This window comes from Pungitius pungitius, chromosome 7 (genome assembly GCF_949316345.1).
Source record: "Pungitius pungitius chromosome 7, fPunPun2.1, whole genome shotgun sequence".
NCBI lineage: Eukaryota > Metazoa > Chordata > Actinopteri > Perciformes > Gasterosteidae > Pungitius > Pungitius pungitius.
Window position 1 is genome coordinate 9,017,635 of NC_084906.1, and position 24,240 is coordinate 9,041,874.

General features: G+C 41.8%; 1 protein-coding gene across 9 annotated transcripts in view; it reads right to left on the reverse strand.

Annotated features, from left to right (window-relative positions):
* ptprfa (protein tyrosine phosphatase receptor type Fa) overlaps positions 1-24,240 on the reverse strand; it is a 230,788-nt gene that overhangs the window by 107,038 nt on the left and 99,510 nt on the right. For 6 of the 9 annotated variants that reach the window (XM_062563378.1, XM_037470079.2, XM_062563377.1 and 3 more), the window contains exons 6-10: positions 21,634-21,651; positions 17,062-17,172; positions 10,743-10,754; positions 3,101-3,370; positions 1,697-2,278 (exon numbers count right to left, since the gene is read on the reverse strand). In XM_062563378.1, coding sequence (XP_062419362.1) covers positions 1,697-2,278; positions 3,101-3,370; positions 10,743-10,754; positions 17,062-17,172; positions 21,634-21,651 — 993 coding nt within the window. The remainder of the gene's footprint in view (positions 1-1,696; positions 2,279-3,100; positions 3,371-10,742; positions 10,755-17,061; positions 17,173-21,633; positions 21,652-24,240) is intronic. The other 3 variants (XM_037470080.2, XM_037470078.2, XM_037470081.2) reach the window with 3 other exon arrangements.

Here is a 24,240-nt window from a genome sequence, read left to right on the forward strand (position 1 = left end):
TGTCCATCCCGGGAGAGGGATCCCTCCTCTGACGTTCTCCCTAAGGTTTCTTCCCTTTTTTTCCCATTGAAGGGTTTTTTCATATTTTGGGGAGTTTTTCCTGTGCCGATGTGAGGGTTTCGGGACAGAGGATGTTGCATGTGTACAGACTGTAAAGCCCTCTGAGGCAAATTTGTAATTTGCGATTTTGGGCTATACAAAATAAAATGAATTGAATTGAATTGAATTGAATTACTCCATGTGTTGCATTTGATTCTACTATAAAATAGCAAATAATGAAGCAGGGATTCTCTACCCGAGCTGACTTCGACAGCTCATTGCTTCAGATTATACGATAAAGTAGATGGCCACATAAAAGATGGCACGACTTGGTAATATTGTACATTAATCGCAGCGATGAGTTCATAAAAACAACCCCTCCCTTCTCAGTGGGACACTAGTTACCAGACTTTGTAATATGCAAGTCAAAGTCAAAATGATTTATGTCAGCTTGGAAGGGTGCTGAACTATTACATACTGTAATATAAATACAGTGGGTCAGGAGTATTTGAGTGTCTTTATCTTCCATCGCAGGCCTGCTGTTTGTGTGGAAATCATCAGAACAGGCTCTCTGTGAATGAAATACTATTGTTATTCCTTTACGTTTGTCCTTGGGGATAAAGTGTGTGAGACCTTCGTTCTACATACATGCTGTATGCTCCTGGGTTTCCTTGTGCATCAATTACCCCACTGTGCCCATTTCAGCTGGTTGATATCTGACAACTAATGTTTCACATTTTAGCTCTGTATGATGGGAGTTAAACCTGGAGAGACTTAACTTACCGCAACCATTGTATGCTCTCAAGAACTTCTTGCATATTTACAATAGGCAGACACACAGGTTTAACTTGAAATGCCTTTGCAGATCAAATCAAACAAAGTCAGATTCTAGAATGTAGCTGCCAAGTAGAAAAGTCAGAGGAAGCAGAATACTGTAATATTCCTTCTTTACACGATTAAAAATTGTTTGCGTTGATTATATTTGTTCGATTTTTTTACGACAATTACATATATAATTCACTTTCCAATATCAGGTTCAATACTGTGTAGAAGGAGTTGTTAAAACAATGTTGTTACAACGTTACACTTCATTGTATATTCATCAAGTGAACACAAATATATCTTCTCTTAAATGCTAATAACCCCGAGAAGATAAAACCGTTGATTCCGGACTATAGAGAGTGAATATAAGCCGCGCCACCTAAATTTAGAACGAAAATAAGATGTGTACTTATATAAGCAGCAGGTTTTCCACACGGCAGAGAAACGACTGCTAACGCAGAGTTGTCCGTGCCGTAGTTCTTCACATTGCCGTCTCCAACGTCTCACCATTGGTTCATTAATGGCAAGTTTACGTGTAGCCGTTCTGTTTCCTTCTCCGACAGCCAGATTGGTTTCCCGTAACATGCACCTGTCTGTCTCACTCTTGTGCGTTAGCCTGTGAAAAATGATACAATAGCCGCACCGTTGTATAAGCTCCAGGGTTCAAAGCGCGGCAAAAAAATTAGGGGCTTATAGTCCGGAATTTACGGTATTTCAATGTAGTGTCTGCTGCATATTGGGAAGTGGTCGAGAGGCCAAAAGGAAGCAATCATTACAGCCAGCACCTTTTTTACATGCAACCCTTCAAAAAAAATAAAAATAAAATGGTTCTCACCTCCCTGCTGGGTCTTGATCTGCAGAACCTCGGAGAGAGGCCCGTCTCCCACTGAGGTGAAGCCTAGCACCTTGAGGTTGTATGTGATGTCCGCTGTGAGGCCTGAGATGGTGGTGAGCTGGCTGTCGTCTGTGTTGTGTTTCTGCCACGCGCTGATGGGGCTGCCGGGATCAGAGCTGTAGTAGACCCGGTACCCCCTGATTTGACCGTTCGGCTCCTCTGGAGGCTCCCACTGGACCAGCATGGTGCTGGAGCTCAGCATGCGCGCCTGGATGTGAAGAGGAGCTGAGGAGGGCGCCTGTTCACTTGTGCGGGTGTCCACCACGCCGCTGGGAAGTCCCCGGCCAACGTTGTTGACGGCCATAACGCGGAATTCGTACTCAGAGAAGGGGCTGAGGCCGCCGATGCTGTATCGGGTTGTGGCCACTCCGTCTATTTCCTGGAAGCCATTGTCAGACAGTTTGGCGTGGTACTGGATCACGTAGTAGGACACGGGCTCCGGGTTACCAGAGTCCCAGGTAAGGGTGACGCTCGTGGCCGTGGTTTCTGTCACAATGAGGGAAGTGGGCGGCTTGGGCAAGGCTGTCAGAGAGCAGAAAGAAGATGTTCACATTCTGAAGTCATGGAGCTTTTCAAAACTGATAGTTAATTGTTATAAAGGAGCCAGTGTCTGTGCCTCTCCGGGGAAAATGTATCATATTGCCAAGCATGCGCTGCATCTAATCCTATGTAAAATCCATCTGTAGTCTACTAAACCGGAACCCGACACCATCAGAGGTGCACATGTATCTATTATGCAGCCAAACACCAGAGTATTGCTGTCAGGAATATTCATAAGATATCCCATAATGTATAATCCCTTACATATCGAGCCCGCCAGGTGTCTTAACAAAGGACTAATTTATGCACATAAATTAATAAATTGTAGAAAAGCATTTAGGAATTTGTGCTGTTGAATTGCATCACTTCTTCGCACAAATGAACAGAATAGAATCATTAAGAACTGTCACTGACAAAGCTGTTAAACAGGCAACATCGAAATATCTAAACAGAGCTCTATCATTGCTGAGGCAACTTATTAAACAACTGTAATTAAATAAAGCGACGGATGGAAAAGTTCACACAGCCAACCCATTATAAAATGATGGGCTGATGGGCTTTTGTTGTGGAATATCTATGGAGGAAATGACAGTGGGCTGCAAGGTGGTATTAAATATAATTAGACAAAATAAAAAAGTCTTGCAGCCCTGAAATCTTTAAAACTCAAATACCAAATCTGAATTTTTTTTATTCCAACACCTCATATAAGCAACATTTATTAATGACATGAGAAACAAGCACTCATTTGATTTCTTTCCAAGCACATCCTGCGCCTCTACAGCTTCTACCCAGAGTGTGTCTGACCTTTGACCGTGATCTGGGCCGTGGTCTCGATCATGCCCAGGGAGGATATGGCCACGCAGGTGTAGTTGGCGGACTGACGGATGTTTGTGAGCTCTAGGACGTTGCGGCCAATAGGCATCTCTTCCTCCCGGGTAAGCTCCGCCTCTCCGTTTATCCACTTGACAAATGGCATGGGCGCACCAACCGCCACGCAGGTCAGGTTCACGCTCCCGCCGGGCATCACCTCGTGATTGGTGGGCGGGATGGAGAAACGTGGAGGCACGCGGCGCACTGCAGGGTGTGAAGAGCGGAAGTGTGAGAGGACACAAGGACGAGGAATGGGGAAGGTGTTGGGTGGGGGACCACTGGGCAGACATCATGTTTGACCTGCCTGGCTTGTACTGTGCACCAGTGTTCATTGAATAAAGAGCTTGACTGTCCCATCATGCTCTAGTCAAGGTTTTTCTAAAAAGCCAATTTATTTCATTCCCTTGCTCAATAAATAGGATTCAATATAGTTTATTTCAGTTGGGATTCCAATTGGGAGATTTTTCAAAAGTCAAAAGAGTTTTCAAAAGAGTAGAAACATTATTATGACTAAACTAAAAGAGGTCGTGTTTTTATTTTTTACATTATGTCTAACGTCCCTTTGTATTGCTTACAGTGGTGAGATGTCTGCTTTTACAACCACATTACTTTCCCAGCATCAATAATTGAACAGTATACTGTAACCGACTGGGTAACAGCTTTAATGTTTAATCATTATCGTTGAAGAACAATGAGCTCAGTGGAGGTTTATTGCAGTTCCTGGTATTTACTGCATGTCAGAGAACATGTTGATGCAATGAAGCTTGGCAGAGATTTTGAAAGCACATTATGTGGTTGCTCATGTTGTGCGGGGAGAAGAGTTAAATGTAAAGAGGAAGCTAAACCGGCTCTTAGAGAGAGTGCAGCAATGCTGTGAGGCCCGCGGCGGACTGTGTAGGACTCGTGAAACCGTGATTCACGCGATGTGTTTTATTCTGATTGGAATCTGTGTATAATTAACATTGGATTACCTAAACCTGGGTTTATACTCAACGCAGAGTGTTAGTACCAGTCTGGGGTCTTTCAATTTGAAATATTCCAATTCACTACAGGGATACACATGATCAGTTTTATCATGCATGGAAACTACTTCAGTCACTTTCAAAGATATTCACATATCCATCATGCCTCTTCCCGCAACAACTTAGTTTAGGTGACACTTAAAGTGCCTTTAATGCTTGTGAGTGTGTTTCTCTGGTTAGTTCTTGTTCCCCCTCCACTCTGCAGGATATACGCAGTACCCACCATGTGGGTCCCCCTAAATACTTTGCTGCAGTTTGCAGTCGCAGTACTTGTAGAAACACCTGCGGGCCTACAAACAGATATTCTGAGCAGAAGACAACAAGAATTACTGGCATCAACTGCATTAAGCAACTTATTCTGTCTCTCACATCCATGGACATTACAGCTTTCATCACTATCCCGAAAGAAGCTGAGTAGTTAATGCTCTATGAAGGTGCAGTGCTTGAATTTGTTGTAAATTTAATTTAATTTAATTGATTTATTTAATACTCATCTGTGACTTTGACATCAGTTTGTGAGGCGTGCACTTGAGTCCTCAAATTGCTCTCATAGACAGAAAGTCTTTACTGCAGTCTGGGACCAAGGGATTAGTTGGGCTCTCCCCCTGAGAGCCGCATGATGTTGATCTGGCATTACCCCGTGTTATTCCAGCTTTTCTCTACTAGATGTCACAATTAATTTAGTGTTTGCTATGTTAAAAAATTGAGTAAATTGAGGCCCTAAGCCTGAGTTTGGGGATGTTTGGGGATTCCTGCTGGATTAAGGTCCAGGCACTTGGACTCCACCAGGTTGAGACTATTGCAGGTGAGAACTCTAGAGTAAGCAGTCTTCTCTGATCTCCTTATGCTGCGCCTGGATTGGCGTGACAGTACCTTGTTAGCGTTAAAATTGCAGACGCGGCTGTGTGGAGTCCTCGCTTTCTTGACTCAGCAGAGCACCGGGTCACGGAAATCTGACTCACAAAGTAGGATTTAAGATGCAGGCTGGAATCAGCGCGAGGAGCTTAGAAGCTTTTCCAAGGTTTTGGTCTTGGTTTAACTACGCAGGGAAACACATGGCAGGGGTGACCAATTCGATCACTGGGCCTTTCACTTAAAATAGAAAAATGGATGTAGAAGTGATGAGGCTGTAAGGTAATGTGGTACGTTGGCTGAATAAGTGAGCTATGCCTGGGTGAGTGTTAATGTGCTGCAGCACAGAAAGCAGTTTGTTTCGGCTACTGAGGCCTGCACGGCGAGTAGAGGGCTCTGAGATTCAGAAGGCGTTGAGAGAGAAAATTCTACAATGGCATTGATGCTACAGGATGGCCGTTTGATTAGAATATTCTGAATTTGCATTTTTGCTACTTGGCTTAACTTCTTGGCTTGATTCTATAATTGATCAATTCCAAAACTCAGTGAGCCAGTGTTTATGAACTGGCTGCTGTAATTACTTAGCATGTGACAACATTAATCAAATCCAATATTAACATGAAAATGTTGTGTGTCATGAATCCCATTGCATTTTGTAGAACTTATTTGACATATTACATCGAAGCATGCAGCATTTAGTGTTAGTTGCATCCATTTAAAAACCTCTCTCTCTGCTCCTCCCTCCCCAAACATGTCAGTGAACTACGTGAAAGTTTGGAACCCGCTCTAAATGTATCTTCTGGTTTGTTCATTGGAGCTTGTAGAAACATGGAGGATTATGTCCCTATGTCGATATGGAGCACTTACTGTAAGCCAACAGAAACACACGGATTGTTTCAGGTCAGCATACACTAAGCCATAACTGTCATATTCCCTTTCCTCCAATAGATCCTAAACAATGGTCTTACAAATGCTGAAAAACAATATTTAACATCTATTAATGATTTAAATACTAAGACTTCAGGCAAGGTTTAGCCCTAACATCATTGGGGAGAATTGTATCTCTCATGCCAAGCTTGTATTGAATGGCAGGATATGGGACTAGAAGGTATTGGAGATATTACATTTTCAGCTGGTGCAGAGCAAAGCCAGACATTGGCATTTCATATCCCCATCCCTCTTCCAACACACACAGTTGACCTGTCTCTAATCTCTAAAGTGTTTCACTTAGCTGAATGCTTCCAAAGAAAGATGGACATCGACAAACAGGAATACGGTTTTCATTTTGGAAGGGTGCAAAACGATGCACTCAAAGAGAGGCCTCCATGTGTGTTGGTAGATGGAAACAGAAGAGCCGGTAATATGTTGGAGATCTTATTGATTATCACAGCATAGCATGGTGAATTACCTGTTGATATCCTTACCACAGCAGAGATGGAGTAGGTATGGAACTAAGGATGTGTTAGCCTCAGCTGGCCAGCAGTTACATTAGCAGTCATGTGAACATAAATATTGGATTGGAACTATTTTTGAACAATTTGGAAAACATTTCAGTTTCACGTGACAAGTGCAAAGAAAAGTGTGGAGTTTGTAGAATATCGGTGCTATTTATCCTCTGAGGAATAATGTCACTCAGCATCTTTTCATCTGTATTTCATTTTAGGCTGAGATCAATCAACTGTTAAGGACTAATTCACCTCCCAATGACCTATAACGGTTAATGTTGCATGTTGCATGATTGCATGATCCAGAGATTAATGAGAATGGACCCAATGTCATACGTAGGTTCGTATGGACTACCCAAAAACAAAATGCCCATCAACACCTCCATTGCTAGTAGGTGGTGATTCTCAGGGGAATTCTCAAATCTGATGTTTGGACTTTTTACACTGACTTTTTACAGGGGCTGCAGCTTATAAAGGGAACGCATACATATTTGACCCCTTACAGCCTCATTAGGCATCTCATGCCAGCAGATGCCAAGGCACTGACACTCATGCTGATAAACAACTGCAGTGCACTTTCAAACGTAGATATTGATTTGCACTTGCCAGGTGAATACGAGGATTTCCAATTAATGTCAGTCCTAACACAGTGATGCATGCTTGTTGATTAGTACTACATCATAATCATAATGTGCTGGCCCGCACTGAGGGACCCAAGGACAGTCACAATGTCATGACAATAGAGTCAGCTGTTAAAAGTGATGCTATTAGTTCTTCTGTTGGCTTGTAATTATGGCCTGATGGGTGGATGACACAGGGTTAAGACTCAAATTGTCACTTAGTCGCCACAATTATATTTAGGTAGTAGCAGATGCACATTAGGAGCAGCTGAGAGTTAGAAGGCAGACACACTTGTATCTTTTACTAGCATACCAGAGAAAGGAGGAGGGAGGAGAAGGGGGGCGGTAAAGGGGAGAAGAGAGGAAGATTTGGGAGGCCAAGCCCTAATAGAGAAAGAGCTGCACTTGTAGATGGAGGTGGGGAAGCATCCATGTGCAAAGCTGAGGACATCATGCAGCTGCGCAGGTGGAGAGCCAGTGGCATGCAGACATCGCAATGAAGAATGCTGTAGAAATGTTCCTTTGACAAGCACAACTTGATGGAGATTTTTACTTTTTGTAACAAAATTTAATTTTGGACTTTCTAAAGTGTTTTGAATGGGGTTTTTTTGTTTTCTTTCATTTGTACAGTATTTGGTTTAAATACCCTGTAAACTCTTATTTCTAAAGAGAGTATAAAGAAAAAACATTCAGGCAACGAATGCATTTAAAGTCAGTTGAAGGACACGTAGGGCAATATTGAATGCAATATTCACCTTACATGAATAATCCACACTATGACCTAAAGCAATAATCATAACAACTAGTTCATTATCATGTAAACATGATTTTATTACCTGATTCATAGCTCTTCAATTTCAGTCCTGATGCTTCACAAAAAGTCATCAATATGAAGTAGAAATTTAGCCTTGAAAAGCGGGAAGCTTGCGGTACAGAAAAGCATGAGGTGCCCTTTGATAAGAAAATCAAGTTGGGAGGCACAATTAATGTGTGCTGATGTGCAGTTTGGGCTTGTGTGCATAACATGTTGTCCACAGCATCCATCAGCACGGCCATGACAATGCAATGATAAGTGCATCATCCGATTACAGATTAGTGCACAGGGGAGTACCAGGGGCCCGGGGACAGGCCAGGGATCTGCTCATTGTGTCAAAGTAGCCAACATTTCTACAGGCGGCCCTACACTGAACAACACATCCTTTGAATCATGCTCCTTTCCTTTTCCTTTTATCAGGTGAAAGGAAGTAGACACCGGAATTTGAACATGAAATAAAACACCCTGAAGCTGAGTGGAGACAAAAGTAACTTCCTAATCTAAGATACCTTGCATGCTGAGGTTATGAGGAGAATGAATGGGCCTTCATTCAGCCAGCACCGTGGCTTAAAGGCAAAAACACAACCTTCAAGTTCAATTCCAGAACAATTCACTACAGTTTGGAATTGAATTGAACAGTTAAAATTTGTGATGACAAATGAAGTTAAATTCAAACGTTACGGTACATTAGGTTAAGCTTAACATGTTAAGCAAACATTACTTTTGGTTCAACTTAATATTATTATTAAAATAGTATTACGTAATACGTAAATCTTAGTGAGTATTTTGTTGATTGAGGGTATCTTTGCACACTAACCCACTGAGACAGAATATTGAACAGAAGGATTCTTCGGTAAGTCAAACATGACTGCACGCAGTGGGGATTTTTATTAGGGGCTACCAAAGGTTTGCTCTAGAACCCACCCAGGAGATTTTGCAAAGAATTTCCACCCAGGGTGGTCAAAAGGTTTCACATGGAACGCAACCGAAAGGTTCTAGCAAGAACCATTTTATATTTAAAGGGTTTCATCTGGAACCCACAGAAGGGATTCTAGAGAAGTCTTTTATTCTGCAAATATTTAGTGGAAAAATCAGGGACCTTGAACCCTCAGGATGAACACGTTTGGAATACTTATAAATAGGAGTATTGTTGAGGTTTTTGGTTTTAAAGGGGATTATATATTTGGTTGCACTTCTGCAACTACATTTTTATAAATTCTTTCCGTATCCTGTATGCTGAAAGAGAGGGGTAAGACATGCCTCGAAGGTCCCAAAGCCTAAACCCACCATGTTGTGTTGTGTGGCATACATGACCACTTAGCTACCTGAGGTGCTCTAATTAGATCTTTCATAATTACATTTTCTTAAATCTTTTCAGCTGAGAATTCCCAAAGGTACATTACATACATGTTATAATGAAATAGTTCTTTTTTTGTTCAAAAATATATAACAAACATTCATTCTCCTTGTGTATAACAATAAAACTAGATTAGCTTCATGCAGGTAACAGCAACCAAGCACTGTGTTTCCTGAAAGAGTAGTGTTAGTAAGATTTTAAAAAAAATATAGGATTCCTTGCACTCATGCAGCATGTCGCTACACATTCTCTGGCCTCAAACATAAAGCCAGAAAAAAGGAACAAGAAAAAAAAGTCTGCAAATCCAAATATAAAGCACAAATTAGGGCAGCAGAGGCTGTAGTTATCTCAGTAGTATCATTCCTGAGCTCCTCAATGCTCTCCTGTTAATGAAGGGTCTTGGAAAGGGCTAAACACGTTTGAAGTGATTTCGTTCTCTTGGAGTCAAGCTATCCAGGAGGCAGTGATAAGAGGAGAGCATGGGGAAAGCAGTTTGAGTGTAATGATGAGCTGGGATGAGCCATGCCTTTGAATTAGTCGAGACAACAAAAACATAATCAGCATGCTGGTGAGGACATCATGGGACTGACATTTTGTGAAGTGAGCAAAAACTATGAACTTGGAGTATGATGTCCCCATGAATCATGTAAAAATGTTTTCCTTCATCAAGAAAGCTGCAAGGTGTGTAACAAGAGCACATACAAGGGCCCCAACTGGTCCCCGCTCGTTGCAACTCAACTCAAATATTTAGATCGCTAAACTGATCATCTTTGTGACAGCTTAAGTGGTTGATGACTGAAGTGGTTAACCACTCACGGGGCTAGTGGGTGAGTGAATGACAACTTGCCTAGAAGACGCAAAAAATGTACTGTTTGGATTTGTATTATGTGATTTTTTTTAATATAAAGCAATGCCTTTGTGCACCATTATTTTCAGCAATATAACCTAATGGACAATACCTGCTGTCAATATTAGAAATGTAATATTTTCTTACTGCCAACACATGTTTAGGCAGTAAGAAAATCCCTGATCTTCTGCTTTTGAATACAAATGAAAATGATTTAAGAGAGGATAACGGCTCTATCTGCTGTGTGAGGTCAAGTCACATTGTATCAAATGTAAAGTTCATATTTCCCAAATCTGTGTAGAGAGTGAAGATACTTTTGCATTCTTTCCTGATGTGGAAATGCCATCTTTTGTACAAAAATAATATCACTGGAATTAAAGACCTACCCATTTCACAAAATTTCAGAGGAATAAGCCGCACGGAGCAATATGGGATGTAGCGCAAGGCAGCATATACTGTGGGTTAGTTTGGGTAACAAGGGGTTAGCACTGAAGGGGATGGGGTCCTGAGAGAGGGGCCGGGACGGGCCTGAGGCGCCCAGCAAGACGCTGGCGCAGCACGGCTCCAGTCTGCCAGGCCTGGGCTTTAAGGGGGGGGTCGAAGAGTGAAGAAAACCAACCTTCCCGTTGATCTGAGTGGTGAGATTTTGGATTGTGATATTTGGATGGCGGAGTGCAATGATGATGGAGGGGTTTCAGATAAAGTGAAAAAGAATAACAAACAAAAAGGAGTAGGAGGAAGAAGACAAGGAGAAACAGAGAGAGTGAAACAGGCAAATATCTGCTTATCCATTAACGAGTGAGAAATTCACAGTAGAGGCAACAGCCTTTGCAGTGAGGTGACCAGCACTCAAACACACACACACACACGGCATATAGAACATAACAATGCAGTGTGCACAACTTGAAAGGATACACTCTCACATGAGCACAAAGAAACACATCTTGATGAGACTGTACAACATCGCTATTCCTGTGTTTCCAGTCGACACACACACTTCTGAACGAACAGAAGCAGACAGACACAAGATTGCAAACACACACACACGTTGCCTTCCCTGTCCTTAGCTCGGCTGCAGCGTTCCGAGCCCTTCAGAGCCGGCAGAATGAAGGCATTAAGGAGGCCAAGGCTCAGACAGCCAGACTTCATTAGGCCTGGCGGAGCAGAGAGACGCTGCTGCCCACATTTATTTTGCCCCTGCACTCTGAGCGAGCTCAGCCAGCAACCCCAAAATCAATGAACACATAAAGATGGATCCCACTGATCCCACTGATAGGATTAGTCAAACACTCACCTCGGAAATATCTTCTCCTTTTGCCATGTGTCTCAATGGGAACAGACTCATTTTTCTATGGAGGGACGAGCTAATGCTGCATAAAAGACGGCCCCGTGGTCCACTTACTTAAAACCCAATGTTAGCACAGGTAAGTCCTCAAGAATCAGGTTCCTTCCAGCGCTCAAGGAGTCGAATTTAATGGGCTGAGGATGTATTTTTACCAGTCCGATTAACTGTTTGATGCCAGAAAAAACCTTACCACTTCTGCTAATTAAAGACATGTTTCCATGGTTACGGTGGGAGACACCTGCTGTGCAGTGGCACAGACTGAGCAAAACATGGCTCATTATTTGTAGTAAACATTGTGTGGGGAGTAATAGGAAAGCTAAGAGTTGGCAGACACTGCTGTGGCTATGTCAAAACATAAATTTACATTCTAAAACTAAACCGCGAGATGAGCAGACTCAACTTGACTCAACATCAATTTCATTTGCATTTGTTCACACAGTCCACACAGAAAAAACCTCATCCAAGTTGAAACCGTTTACACCCCACAATCTGCTGTAACAGGTCAAATCTGCCTACTTAATGTTTGATCCCTTAGCAATGAGTATAATTTAGTCGTTCCCTGGTCTCGCTTGGCAGTTTTTTCTCATTTGAATATCTGAGTTTTAGAACAAGCAGCCCAATCTATGTGTCCTAATCTACAGACCCCCAAAACCTAATTCTGGTGTTATTCAGGAATTATCAGACCTATGGTAATTTTCTTATTCTTGGTGATTTTTTGCTGCCCCACTTCATTGCTTGTTTCAGAGTTCAGCAAACTCCGATAGATTCTTTTAATTTCACCCAATTCGTGAATCAAGGCACAACAAAGGACACACATTAGACCCTGTGCTCTGCCATGGTTTTCGTGTGGAAAACGTGACTTTTTTTGCAGTTTCTTATCATAAGGCAGTATTTTTCCAGGTTCCAATCCTCTCTCCTGGGCCCAAACTCCCCTAAATGATTTGTATCCGCCTATTAATTGTTCTCTCTATTCCTCGCTTCTGCAGTGCTTTTACTGATTCACAGTGTAGCTCAAATGACAGACAACTTGGCCTCGGTAGAAGAGCTTGTGAGGCACTTTTAACAGTTCCTGTACAAACATTTTGGATTCCGTTTCAATACAGAACATGTTGAGCCTAATGCTAACTCACTCTTGCCATCCTCACTTTCCCACTTCAGTGAATTCATTCGTTTTGAATCTGCACTGTCCTTTGATGCTCAGGTTACCAACGTTGTACACATCTGCTTCGACAACTGGCTACCTGTGAGCTTTACAATTGATTTTAAAATTTTACTGCTTGTTTTTAAGGCTCTGAACAATCTCGCTCCTGCCTACATCAGTAAACACTTGAGCCTGTATGAGCCTGAGTGCTGCCTGAGATCTTCAGGCTTAATAACTGTCCCAAGCTCTCAATTGGTCACTAAAGGTGACTGGGTCTTTATCTTATTTATTATAAACTGCTTGAATGTATTTTGTAAATCTTGTGTGCGTATTGTTAAGCACTTTGTAACTTTGTTTTGAAAGGTGCTATATAAATAAAAGTTACTATTATTATTATTATAAGCAACTTCTATTATCCTGAATGGCTGGAGTAGCCATTTTTGTACCAGAGGCCAAGGTTACCCATTGTCATTGTGAGTGGTGCATTAACAGCCTAGAGTTAAATGTGTTTGAATTTTTACGTAATCTTACTATTTAGTGGACCAACAGACCTCGTTTTGTTCCAGGTAACGTCTTATTTACCAACAGCAACATCCAAAGGCACTTTCTCTCACAAACAACAAAGCAAACTTAAAAACAGAATTAGGATAAGCATTGTCGAGATGAACAGAAACATACTGTATAGTGTGTGTGTGTGTGTGTGTGTGTGTGTGTGTGTGTGTGTGTGTGTGTGTGTGTGTGTGTGTGTGTGTGTGTGCATATATGACTGACACACATGTGGAAGAGGGATAGTGGACTGGGACACCAAATGCGGAGAAGCAGAAAAAAGGACAAACTTGAAAAAACAACTAAAAAGACAGAAAGAAGTATGGAGACAAAAGAAGACGGACACTTTTGGAGACAAAAACTAGTGCACCTGGAGAGGTTAAAGGTTAAAGCAACACAGACAGGAACCTTGAAAAGAGAAGCAGAAATCACAAATCATATACTTCAAGATCTGACTTGGTTGGCTACGGCTTCCCGTTGTCTTTAGTGAGGACTCTTACTACAAAGATGAATGGATTTTTGAATACTTCTAGCGATATGCAAGCAGCAAACAAAATAGCTCCAAAACTACATCTTCATTTTTGGGATTAGAGAGTCTCAGAGAGAGCTTTCTTTTACAATACATGTCATTAGGCTGACACTTTTATCCAAAGCAACTTACATTGCATTATAACCTGTTATATTTTGTCTGGGGAGCAATTAGCGTGCTCAGGGACACCTTTGCCAATCTTGCAGCTCCCAGCGCCAGTGTTGGGAAAGTTCACTTTCTACATGAACTAGTTCAAAGTTCAGTTCACAAATTTTAAAATGAACTAGTTCAGTTCATAGTTCAAACTTCAAAATATTTGAACTAAGTTCACAGTTCCAACCAGTGCCGGCGCTCCGCACACGCACATCACGCGCTGCGCGTAGGGCACCAAGTGCCTGGGGGGGCACCAAAAAATCTGGGACGTGAAAAATCATCACAGTAGTATAAATAACAAATAAAATATGTCTAAAGCATGCTAATATGCAAAATCCATACAAAGTCAAAAAGTAATAGGCCTAGACCAAATTAGTGGAGAAAAAGGGGAACCTCCTGTGCGGCCCCCCCTCCCCCCACCTCCCAGTGGTTTGTTCCATTATGCCTCAAATCTCAAATGTGGCAGACAGCTTTGAAACGGCTTCGAAAAGGCATCAAGAGTCGGGGGCGGAGAAAAGAAAAAAGAAGAGACAGCGGGATGATGCTCGCGCGTCGCCCTCAGCTAAGACAATGTTTTAAATCAGGGGTCCCCAAACTTTGTCTCGTGAGGACCGTTGCTAGCGGTCACCGGGCGGCCGGCTGCCCGCATGTACTCGCCTCATAATGTCCGCACGGACCGCCGTGGGTCGTATTCGGTACTCGTCCGCGGGCCGCCTGAAGTTTCTGTTACCGTTACCGTTTCTGTTATCATTTGTTTTTATGTTATCATTTACGTTTTTGCATAACAATCGGCTTCAAGCGGCATATCCCAATCTGTGGATTGCTCTTCGTATTGCACTGACTCTCCCTGTCACAGTTACCTCTGCTGAGCGAAGCTTTTCAAAGCTCAAACTAATCAAAACGTACCTGCGCTCATCAATGGGGCAGGAACGTTTAAGTGGTCTGGCTGTCATCAGCATCAATGGGGACATGGCTCAGAAACTGTCATATGACCTGAGAGCTGATTTTGCAGCTAGGAAATGCAGGCGTGTGCCTCTGTAGGGCCTTTGACAACTGATGGTAGTGAACATGTTTGTAATATTGTTCTATCGGATAGCAGAATGGTCTCTTTTATAGAGATGGTAAAGCAAATTCTACTGTGCAGTTTGCACTTTATTATTATTATTTGTACTTATGTATATTATTTACTGAAGAAATGTGCACATTATTACTTACACGGTTATATACTTGAATACTTTCTGCATTTACAATGTTCACTTCCAAATCTGTGTTTTTAGTAATTGTAGTGGTATTTGGTCATTATAATTTATAATTTTATCTTTTATATAATTTATTTCTTTTCATGTTTGTTTATGTAAATTATTTATGTTTAGAAGTTATTTGGGGAATAAAGAGAACCTAACTAAGACATTCTGAATGGTTGTTATTCCTTTGGTGGTTGGTTGGTTCGTTGGTTGGGGGGGCACCACCAAGCATTTGTGCTTAGGGCACCCAAATGGCTAGCGCCGGCCCTGGTTCCAACTAGTTCAGTTCTTTTTTTCCATATGGCGCTGTAAGCTATTATTTTTCAAACTTATTGCCACAGCCCATATAGAACCACAGACAGCAATTATTTTATCAGTTTTAACACTGAAGCTATGCATCAGATTTAATCTTCATATCCAATTTTGAATCCTTATCCAACCAGGGTTTACATTAGCATTGAGGGGACAGCATTTCCCCATTGTTGCTTTAATGTTGCTGTCCATTCACTCCACACTAGCAGCAGCTGCAGCGTTCACCCCTACAGTACATTCTCAAACACATGCTGCTTGAATGGTCTTTTTAAAATAAGGAATAAAAACACAACAGTTATCATTAAGGTGCAAATGTTTGCAAAGAAAGGTCAGATTCCTCCCATCCTCACCGACCTTGTCAGTAACTTCATAAAACTCATTTAAATTATTATACGCCGCCTCTTTGCTACACGCTGCTGTCGCCTCCATGCATTTCTTTTTTTTTTGATGACGCAAGCGGCGGTGCGACACTGGAGGCTGGTGTTGCCAGATTGGGTGATTTTTCCGCTACTTATTAAGGCGCATTTACGGTGTGTTTTCTATAGAAATCTGGCACCCCATTGAACGATGTTAACCTGAAAGAACGTGCCGTTCATAGACACCAGAATGAAGGAGTTCACAGTAACATTCATCGGGCATTAATACAGTACGTTCAGTTCACGTTCGCCCAAAATATGAACGCGTTCATGAACTATCGTTCAGGCACAACACTGCCCAGCGCATCCCACTACTCCATGCGCCTCCATCCCCCCGGCTTGCTTAAGTTATCAAAGACAATGCCGATGTTGGATGTGAGTGCTCTGTGATCTGTTGTTGGGAACTCATGTACATGGTCATGTCTGGTAGCTACCTCTGGGTCTGACAAAGGAAGTCAGTGAAGAGATGCCTCACCCCTCGTGTTGCAAAATAATTCTGAATCAAGTTTCAAGTCGTCTTCAATACAGCATGATGTTGATTTAGTAAATTATGGTCCATTCATGGTCAAATAAAAACGAGCATGCTTTGGGGCAATAACGGAAAGAAACTATGGCTAAAACAATGTGGCAAAACCCAACTTGGAAACAGACAAAAACCATGATTCTCAGAGGTAAAAGCCACCATAGCAACAGAAAAAAAAACCTGAGGAAAAAAACGCTGAAGAACAAAAAACAAAATAGTGGCAGAGAAAAACTGGATATTTCTTCATTAAAGCACTCAAGAACTATGTCACTGTGCATATGGTTGCTGAATATTAAGATAGGACTTGTTTTTTGACATGGTCCCAGAGCCCGTGTCTGGGAGGAACTTCAGACAGGGGACATATACGGGCGAATGTGGCCGCCTTCTCTTTGTGGCAAGAGTTCACACGTAAAACGGCACCTTCCCCAAAGCCGCAGCCAACCTCTCTTTCACAAAGCACGACGAGGTTAGCTAAGGTCAAGAAAACTAACAGGACATCCTAGATAAATACATGGGTCAGCACCCACAAGACAAAGACGAGACAGAAGGGGAGGCGGCGGTATGACAGGCATCAACAGGTTCCACTTTCACTGCGGTTGAATCCGAGCTCCTATTAGCAGTCAGTAGGCAGCGCCGCCGTGCAGAAGAGAGGACGAGAGAGGACCTTGATGTTGGAGGCGGCGACCTGGGCGGCGGTGGGGGAGGACGGAGGGTCAGGAGGGGTCTTACCTCGAACATAAAGGTTAGCGGGAGCAGAGTAGCGTGTCCCGGCGCTGTTGACTGCCACGCACTCGTACTTGCCCTGGTCCGACTCCTCGCTGTTCTCAATCTGAAGCGCTCCTGGGGAGGGAGGGCAGATGGTCAGAGTTCAGGTCTGTCCTGAACGAGCACACACTCACACAAATGGTGGTGGAGTGATGTGAATCATACACCCACATACATATGTTTTCATTCTATATTGTAAAGCTATTTTTCAGCATGAATGTTTCTTGTTATCTATTTTAATGTTGTTTCTATAATTACATCACAATATTAAGGTAGCAACCGTAAGTTACTATTTTACAGCAAACTTTTGTCTCACCTGAACCAAGGAGTTTGGTTGCTTAAACTGAACCACATGACATTTTACAATTTACAATATGAATCATGTTTTTGGTTCAGATATGAACTCTACTTACTGAATATTGATTACCTCATAATATTATTCCACAGAAACAGGTTGGTTGTTTTGTCAATTCTGGAATTCATTAATGAGCAGATTTTGTCTCAACAGCTTTCAGCAAACCAACTTAGGATTGGTGTGTACACTATTTTAGGGGCTTTTGAATTGTGAGCAAGAGGATATGCAAAGAGAAACATGTCTGTTCTGGCACAGGACATGTATTTACTAGGGCTGTCAACATAAACGCATTATTCTATGCAATTAATGTGACCAAGATTTATGCAACAAAATATTTTAGCAGAGTTAACGTACTTACTTACTTACTGCTACGTATTTGTTTACTTCCAGTCTAATACTGGAAAATATCAGAATACCGGAAATAAACCGGTTGACCGGGAAAACGTAACGATTGTTAGTTGCAGTCAGTAACATCGGAGAAAGCAAGACGGTAGCTGAAGATGGAGAGATCTTTTTGCTAGATAGCTGTTAGATGGGCACTTCAAACACAGCCGTCAATTGATGGTGAGTTGGGGGCAAAATGCACAAGGACAGCAGGAAGACTGGCGAGTACAACATGTTCCACGCGGTGAAATTCTGCCTCCAAGATGATCAAATGTGTGTAGTTTTTTGTTTGAAGTAACATTAACATTTAAACAACAGTGTCTAAAATACACACTTTCTAAAGTGATTTTGCGATCAAGATGATCCAATGTGTGTAGTTTTTTGTTTGAAGTAACATTAACAATTAAACAACAGTGTCTAAAATACACACTTTCTGAGTGATTTTGTGACTTTACTTTTCTTACACATGCTCACCGACCAAAGATATCTCCAGTTATATGCGGTTATGTCTGATCTTGCAGAATAATTAAGAATGACTATAGCCAATCTACCCTTTGATGCTCTTTTTTGCTACTGTAGTCATTTAGAGGCATAATTATTACAGACACGTTTTCAGTACCAGTTTAACGTTCCTTTTAGCAAATAATGTTTAGTTTAAATCCCAAATTAGCAAAAATGTCCTCTGATTGGTGAAATCGTTAAGCTTTACTTTTGGTGGAAATGAGAGATAAAACTTGTCCATTCATTTCTTCAACATCTCCATAGCCTGTATTCAAACATTTCATATTCAGTTATCATTAGGGATGTTAGCTTTGAGATAGAAAAATAAATGTATTTTTAGCAGTTACGCAATATTATACACTCACCTCAAGGATTATTTGGAACACCATACTAATACTGTGTTTGATCCCCATTGAAGGTGCTGAAAGCATTCTTTAGAAATGTTGGCCCATATTGACAGAATAGCATCTTGCAGTTGATGGAGATTTGTGGGATGCACATCCAGGGCACGAAGCTCCCGTTCCACTACATCCCAAAGATGATCTATTGGGTTGAGATCTGGTGGCCATTTTAGTACAGTGAACTCATTGTCATGTTCAAGAAACCAATTTCAAATGATTCGAGCTTTGTGACATGGTGCATTATTCTGCTGGAAGTAGCCATCAGAGGATGGGTACATGGTGGCCATAAAGGGATGGACATGGTCAGAAACAATGCTCAGGTAGGCCGTGGCATTTAAACGATGCCCAATTGGCATTAAGGGGCCTAAAGTGTGCCAAGAAAACATCCGCCACACCATTACACCACCAGCAGCCTGCACAATGGTAACAAGGCATGATGGATACATGTTCTCATTCTGTTTACGCCAAATTCTGACTCTACCATCTGAATGTCTCAACAGAAATCGAGACTTATCAGACCAGGCAACATTTTTCCAGTCTTCAACTGTCCAATTTTGATGAGCTCTTGCAAAATGTAGCCTCTTTTTCCTATTTGTAGTGGAGATGAGTGGTACCAGGTGGGGTCTTCTGCTGTTGTAGCCCATCCGCCTTTTGCGTGTTGTGGCTTCACAAATGCTTTGCTGCATACCTCGGTTGTAACGAGTGGTGATTTCAGTCAAAGTTGCTTTTCTATTAGCTGGAATCAGTCGGCCCATTCTACTCTGACGTCTAGCATCAACAAGGCATTTTCGCCCACAGGACTGCCACATACTGGATGTTTTTCCCTTTTCACACCATTCTTCGTAAACTCCCCGTCTGGCACCAACAACCATGCTACGCTCAAAATTGCTTAAATCACCTTTCTTTCCCATTCTGACATTCAGTTTGGAGTTCAGGAGATTGTCTTGACCAAGACCACACCCCTAAATGCATTGAAGCAACTGCCATATGATTGGTTGATTAGATAATTGTATTAATGAGAAATTGAACAGGTGTTCCTAATAATACTTTAGGTGAGTGTATATCAGCAGTGAATGTGACATACATCATGCAGTTTTTTAACAAATGGTTAACAATGTACGTATTTCAGAATACAATCCTGAAATGTAACATGGGATGGGTTTGTAACATGATTTTATGAACTCGTTTTAAGAAAAGCCATTGTAGTTAATGTGTGTGTGAAAACATCCCTGGTGAATCTGGTGCAGACTGAACACCCAGAGATGGAGGCGCAGCAACCTTCATCTGGGATGCGTGTCCTTAAACTACTCTCTCTGTCTCACACACACACATGAAGACCACACGCACACAGAGCCACACTCACAGCATGTACGCAAGCCTTTCTCCTACATATCACAGAACATCCCGTCAGAATGAAATAGCTCTCATTGAGAGTCAGTCACCGTATACCAAGTGGAAGCAGCATATCTAAGCAGAGATGTTGCTCTCCAGTTATCTATTTCAAACTTTCCATTGTGGAACGATCTCAGTCTTGCGTTCTAGAAGCAAAAGCTCCAGGTATTTGCTAAAACGGATGACGTCAGCTCTGACCTCTTGCCGGAGAAGGTGTTTGGGATTTTTGGCACATGAAGCCCTGAACAGAAATGCTAGAAGCTGATGAAACTTCCATTTGCAAGTAGGAAGTTGAACCTTCAGTAATAGAGCGTGTGTTCGCTCTCTGGGCAGCTGCCAAAGACAGTGTGCAGACAGAGAGGTCTAACCTTCACACCTTGAAAAAGAGCACTTTGCAGACTATTAATTCTTCAACAGTTATCTCACTGGACTCACTTAATGACCCGGCTTACTGGATTGACCACAGGCAGCGACGTGTACAGCTGAGCTGAGCCTTCATATGTGTTAATGTATAGTTTGGTTCAAGGTGCTTTCACAACAAACCTGTTTCAGTGCAGTCCTTCCATTCAGTTAGTTTCATTAAGGCAGATAATGTGTTATAGTTCTGTCTATTTCATGTATTCTAGCAGTATCTTGTAATCATGTAAATTATTATTTCCTCCATTACACTTGTAGCTTGTGTAAAGATTGTAAAGCCCTTGAATATGCTGAATGTGGGTTGACTAATAAATGTCTTGCCACTTCGAAGATGTTATGGACCAGATGTCTAAGTTGGCTCATTCTTGTGACCTGTGTCATCATTTGTTCACAGACGTCTTTGAATTTTTTTTTTTTCAATATTTAACAGGACCTGAACAGCATGACACTTTCTTAATCATCCCTGGTATTTTTGAGGCAGTTTTTTTACTCTTCTATAAAACTAGGCTTGCGAATGTTTCTCAAAAACAGTGTGCGTTATATTAGCTAAAATAAAATTATACCAAAAGCATGGGGCTGTTGCATGAGAGTAATAAGCCCGCTCCATTAGATGAGCTACCTCCAGATTCTTCCTCTACACTCATTGGTCCTCACCACATTAGTCCACTAGCTGCTAGCAGGGCAGCCCTTTTGTTCATGTTTATTGTAATAGTTTTGAGGGAGTGGCTGACTAGGCACTAGTTCAGCGACACTTCATCCCTGAAATGTCAAAACTGTCAGAATTGGGTAGCTAGGACGTATTTGGCGGGTGGGGAGTTAGAAGGTGCTGACAGTGGCAGGAACGTCGGCAGGTAAACTGTCAAAGTTAAGTCAGTGGTTCATTTACCTACGTAGTCACTAGCATGTGTGTACTTGTCTCCCAAGACCACACGCGCTCTTGAACAATGTGATGACGGCAGAGCGAGTGGACAGAGAAATGGGACACGCTGAGGTGACTGGAGGAGGAGGACAAAGGTGATGGAGGCTGAGAGGGTGGGGGGGCTGAAGAGGAGGTGGAGAAGATTTTTTTGTACCCAGCATTCTTACCTCTGATTGGTGTACCACCTGGTGAGGTAATTTGAATGCAAATAAGATTAGAGATAACCATTAGAAGAGAAGAGAAAAAACGTGAAACAGAAACAGAGAGACAAGAATGGCAGGAGAGCAAAGAGAGGAAAAACAGAGATACGAACGACTGCTATTTTCACCGTTCAATTAAATAAAACTTGATTCACTGTTAGCTGAAAGTGAGAAAAGATACACCTCATTTTATATCATATAAATAAATGACAACTGTGCAAAATGTATTCGTGATTACAATCATTTTCTTCTCAACAAATGTTATTTTTCCCCATAAGCAAAAAATGATAAAGATTTCAATTATGTATGCATTCGTCGCTCAGCTACAACCAACCGTCTATTGTGCACCTGGTTATTTACTTTCAGATCGTGCTCATTTGCTTTATAGAACTGGCTATTTGCTCTTCAGAGCTGGCATCCTGTTGTCATTATAAAGCTGATTTCCCCCACCTGCTTTACTTTCTTTGGGTTTTTCTCTCCAGCAGCACCTGGCTATCAAGCACTTGACCCTTCATCTACCGACCATGCTCAGGTCTTGATTTTCTCCCCTGCTTCCTGCAGTACAGGGCAGATAAGAAATACAGAGGCCTGCTCTCCCTCTGATGCAGTTCAAGGAAAGCTGCCTTGTGGTCCTGGAATTGACTGCGTGTCACTGGCTTGACGGTGGATAATAATATCAGACTCCTAAATGAGTCTTCTATTGATATATTTCTATCTCAGGTGTCTTATCATAGGAGACATTATCCCCTCCCCCCGTGCACCATTTAGAGCTGAATGAGTCCGAAGACTAATTGCAACAAATATCTTATCTTCTATGAATCAGGCTTTCTGCACGCCTGGTCATCCGCAAAAAGGGTGTACAGATGAAAAGCCCACGATGCAAGCTTGTGTACATAAAAAGTTCAATAAAACTTTGACAAGCTTCAAACTATTAACATTTGAAATGTGGATCCACATCTGATGAATTCAGTAATTAAAGCGCTGAGTTTAATTCTTACCTCTGACAAAGTGGCTTCATCCTCACTCTAGTTTCTTCTCCAAACTAGCCTCGTGGGTATTTTATTTATTTGAATCATCATTGAATTTCTGAGAGTAAAACTTCAAAAACAAATGCAACAGATGCGAGACCCAATACTTTGGTCTTGAACACAACTAATTCCTCCTCGTAGTGCAGACTCGAGTAGTTGGACAACTTTGATCCTTTGACAATCTCCCAGATTTACTGTTGACTTTAATTAGCTACAGTTGAATAGATTTCCTGGCAGCAGTTGTCATTATAGTTGATGGAAAAATAAACCTTGCACCTATTTAAACATATTACTGTTATATTATATAAATTACAGCTATAATGACAAATACCAATTTTTTAGAAGACTAACTGTGAGCCATTGTAGTATTTATTGTGGTAGCAGTAGCAGTGTATCCTCCTGTAATCTTGCATATCCCTGGTGTTGAGCAGAAAGCATGATGGCTACCATGCAGATGCCGGTGATCTGGATGAGGAGCCAAGCCACTCTCCAGTGACAGATAGGTGGTACGAGATAACACAAAAGGAGGGGCGGGGGGGAGGAGCCTGGAAGCTGTGTGGCCCCAAGGGTCTGATGAAGGGGGACATCAGCAGCTTTCAAAGGGCCCGGCTGGGGAAGATTGGGACCTGCCATGACTTCCCTCCACGGCCTTTTCCCAGAATCCTGCGCTTCTTCAGCATCAAACCAAGGTGTCATGACAGGTTTATAGGGTTTCATTGTGAAAAATAATAGGATTTTATTATATTTTCACAATTGGGAGGGGGTTATGTTGTCTGTTGCAGTGTCCATATAAAACAGATTAAGAAATGGATTGGCAGCCCTCATATTACATTTGAGAACTCATTACAAACTTATGTAAGCTTAACCTCTTCCATCTTTTTATTTTACAATCTGTCTAACAAGCGTACTGGAGTTGTAGTACAATCAATAGTATCCCTTTAATAGCCGATGACTTCAAACCATTCAGCTAGGAACCACCTTTGTCCACAGATTGAGCACTAGGGATTTCTTCTGTGAGCACTTACAAAAAAGGTAAATAGTCTTCCTTGGCTGGTGGTTGTGGCCAGTAAAAACACAAAGTCATTAATGTGTTTGAGAACCAGGAACTTTTTTTTCACTCCAGCGTTGGTTTCTGCCTTTATTCGCTTTTCTTTCCCCCGGTCCTGAAGTATCAGATGCTCGCTAGTCCAGCACCAAGACTGTCCATGACTGGTTTGGATCAAATCACTCTCCAATGGGCAAGCTTTGGGTTATAATTACTGGCAGATAGTTGAGCTGTGGAGAAGGAATCCTTACAGAAGCATAGGGCATTATTTATTCTTTTTCCCAAAGAGAGCAAAGGTCTCCAATTTAAAAATGATGCTATTAGTGTTTCTTAATGGATCAAAGTCATTTAATAGGACTAACTAATTCAGAAGCAAATCCAATCACTCCTCTATATAATGAATGCTATTGTAACAAATACATTGAATAATTGCAGAGTGCTGACTTGCACACGGCTACATATTCTCCCTTTGCCTTGTGAGACTCAGGATAACTCCGATTT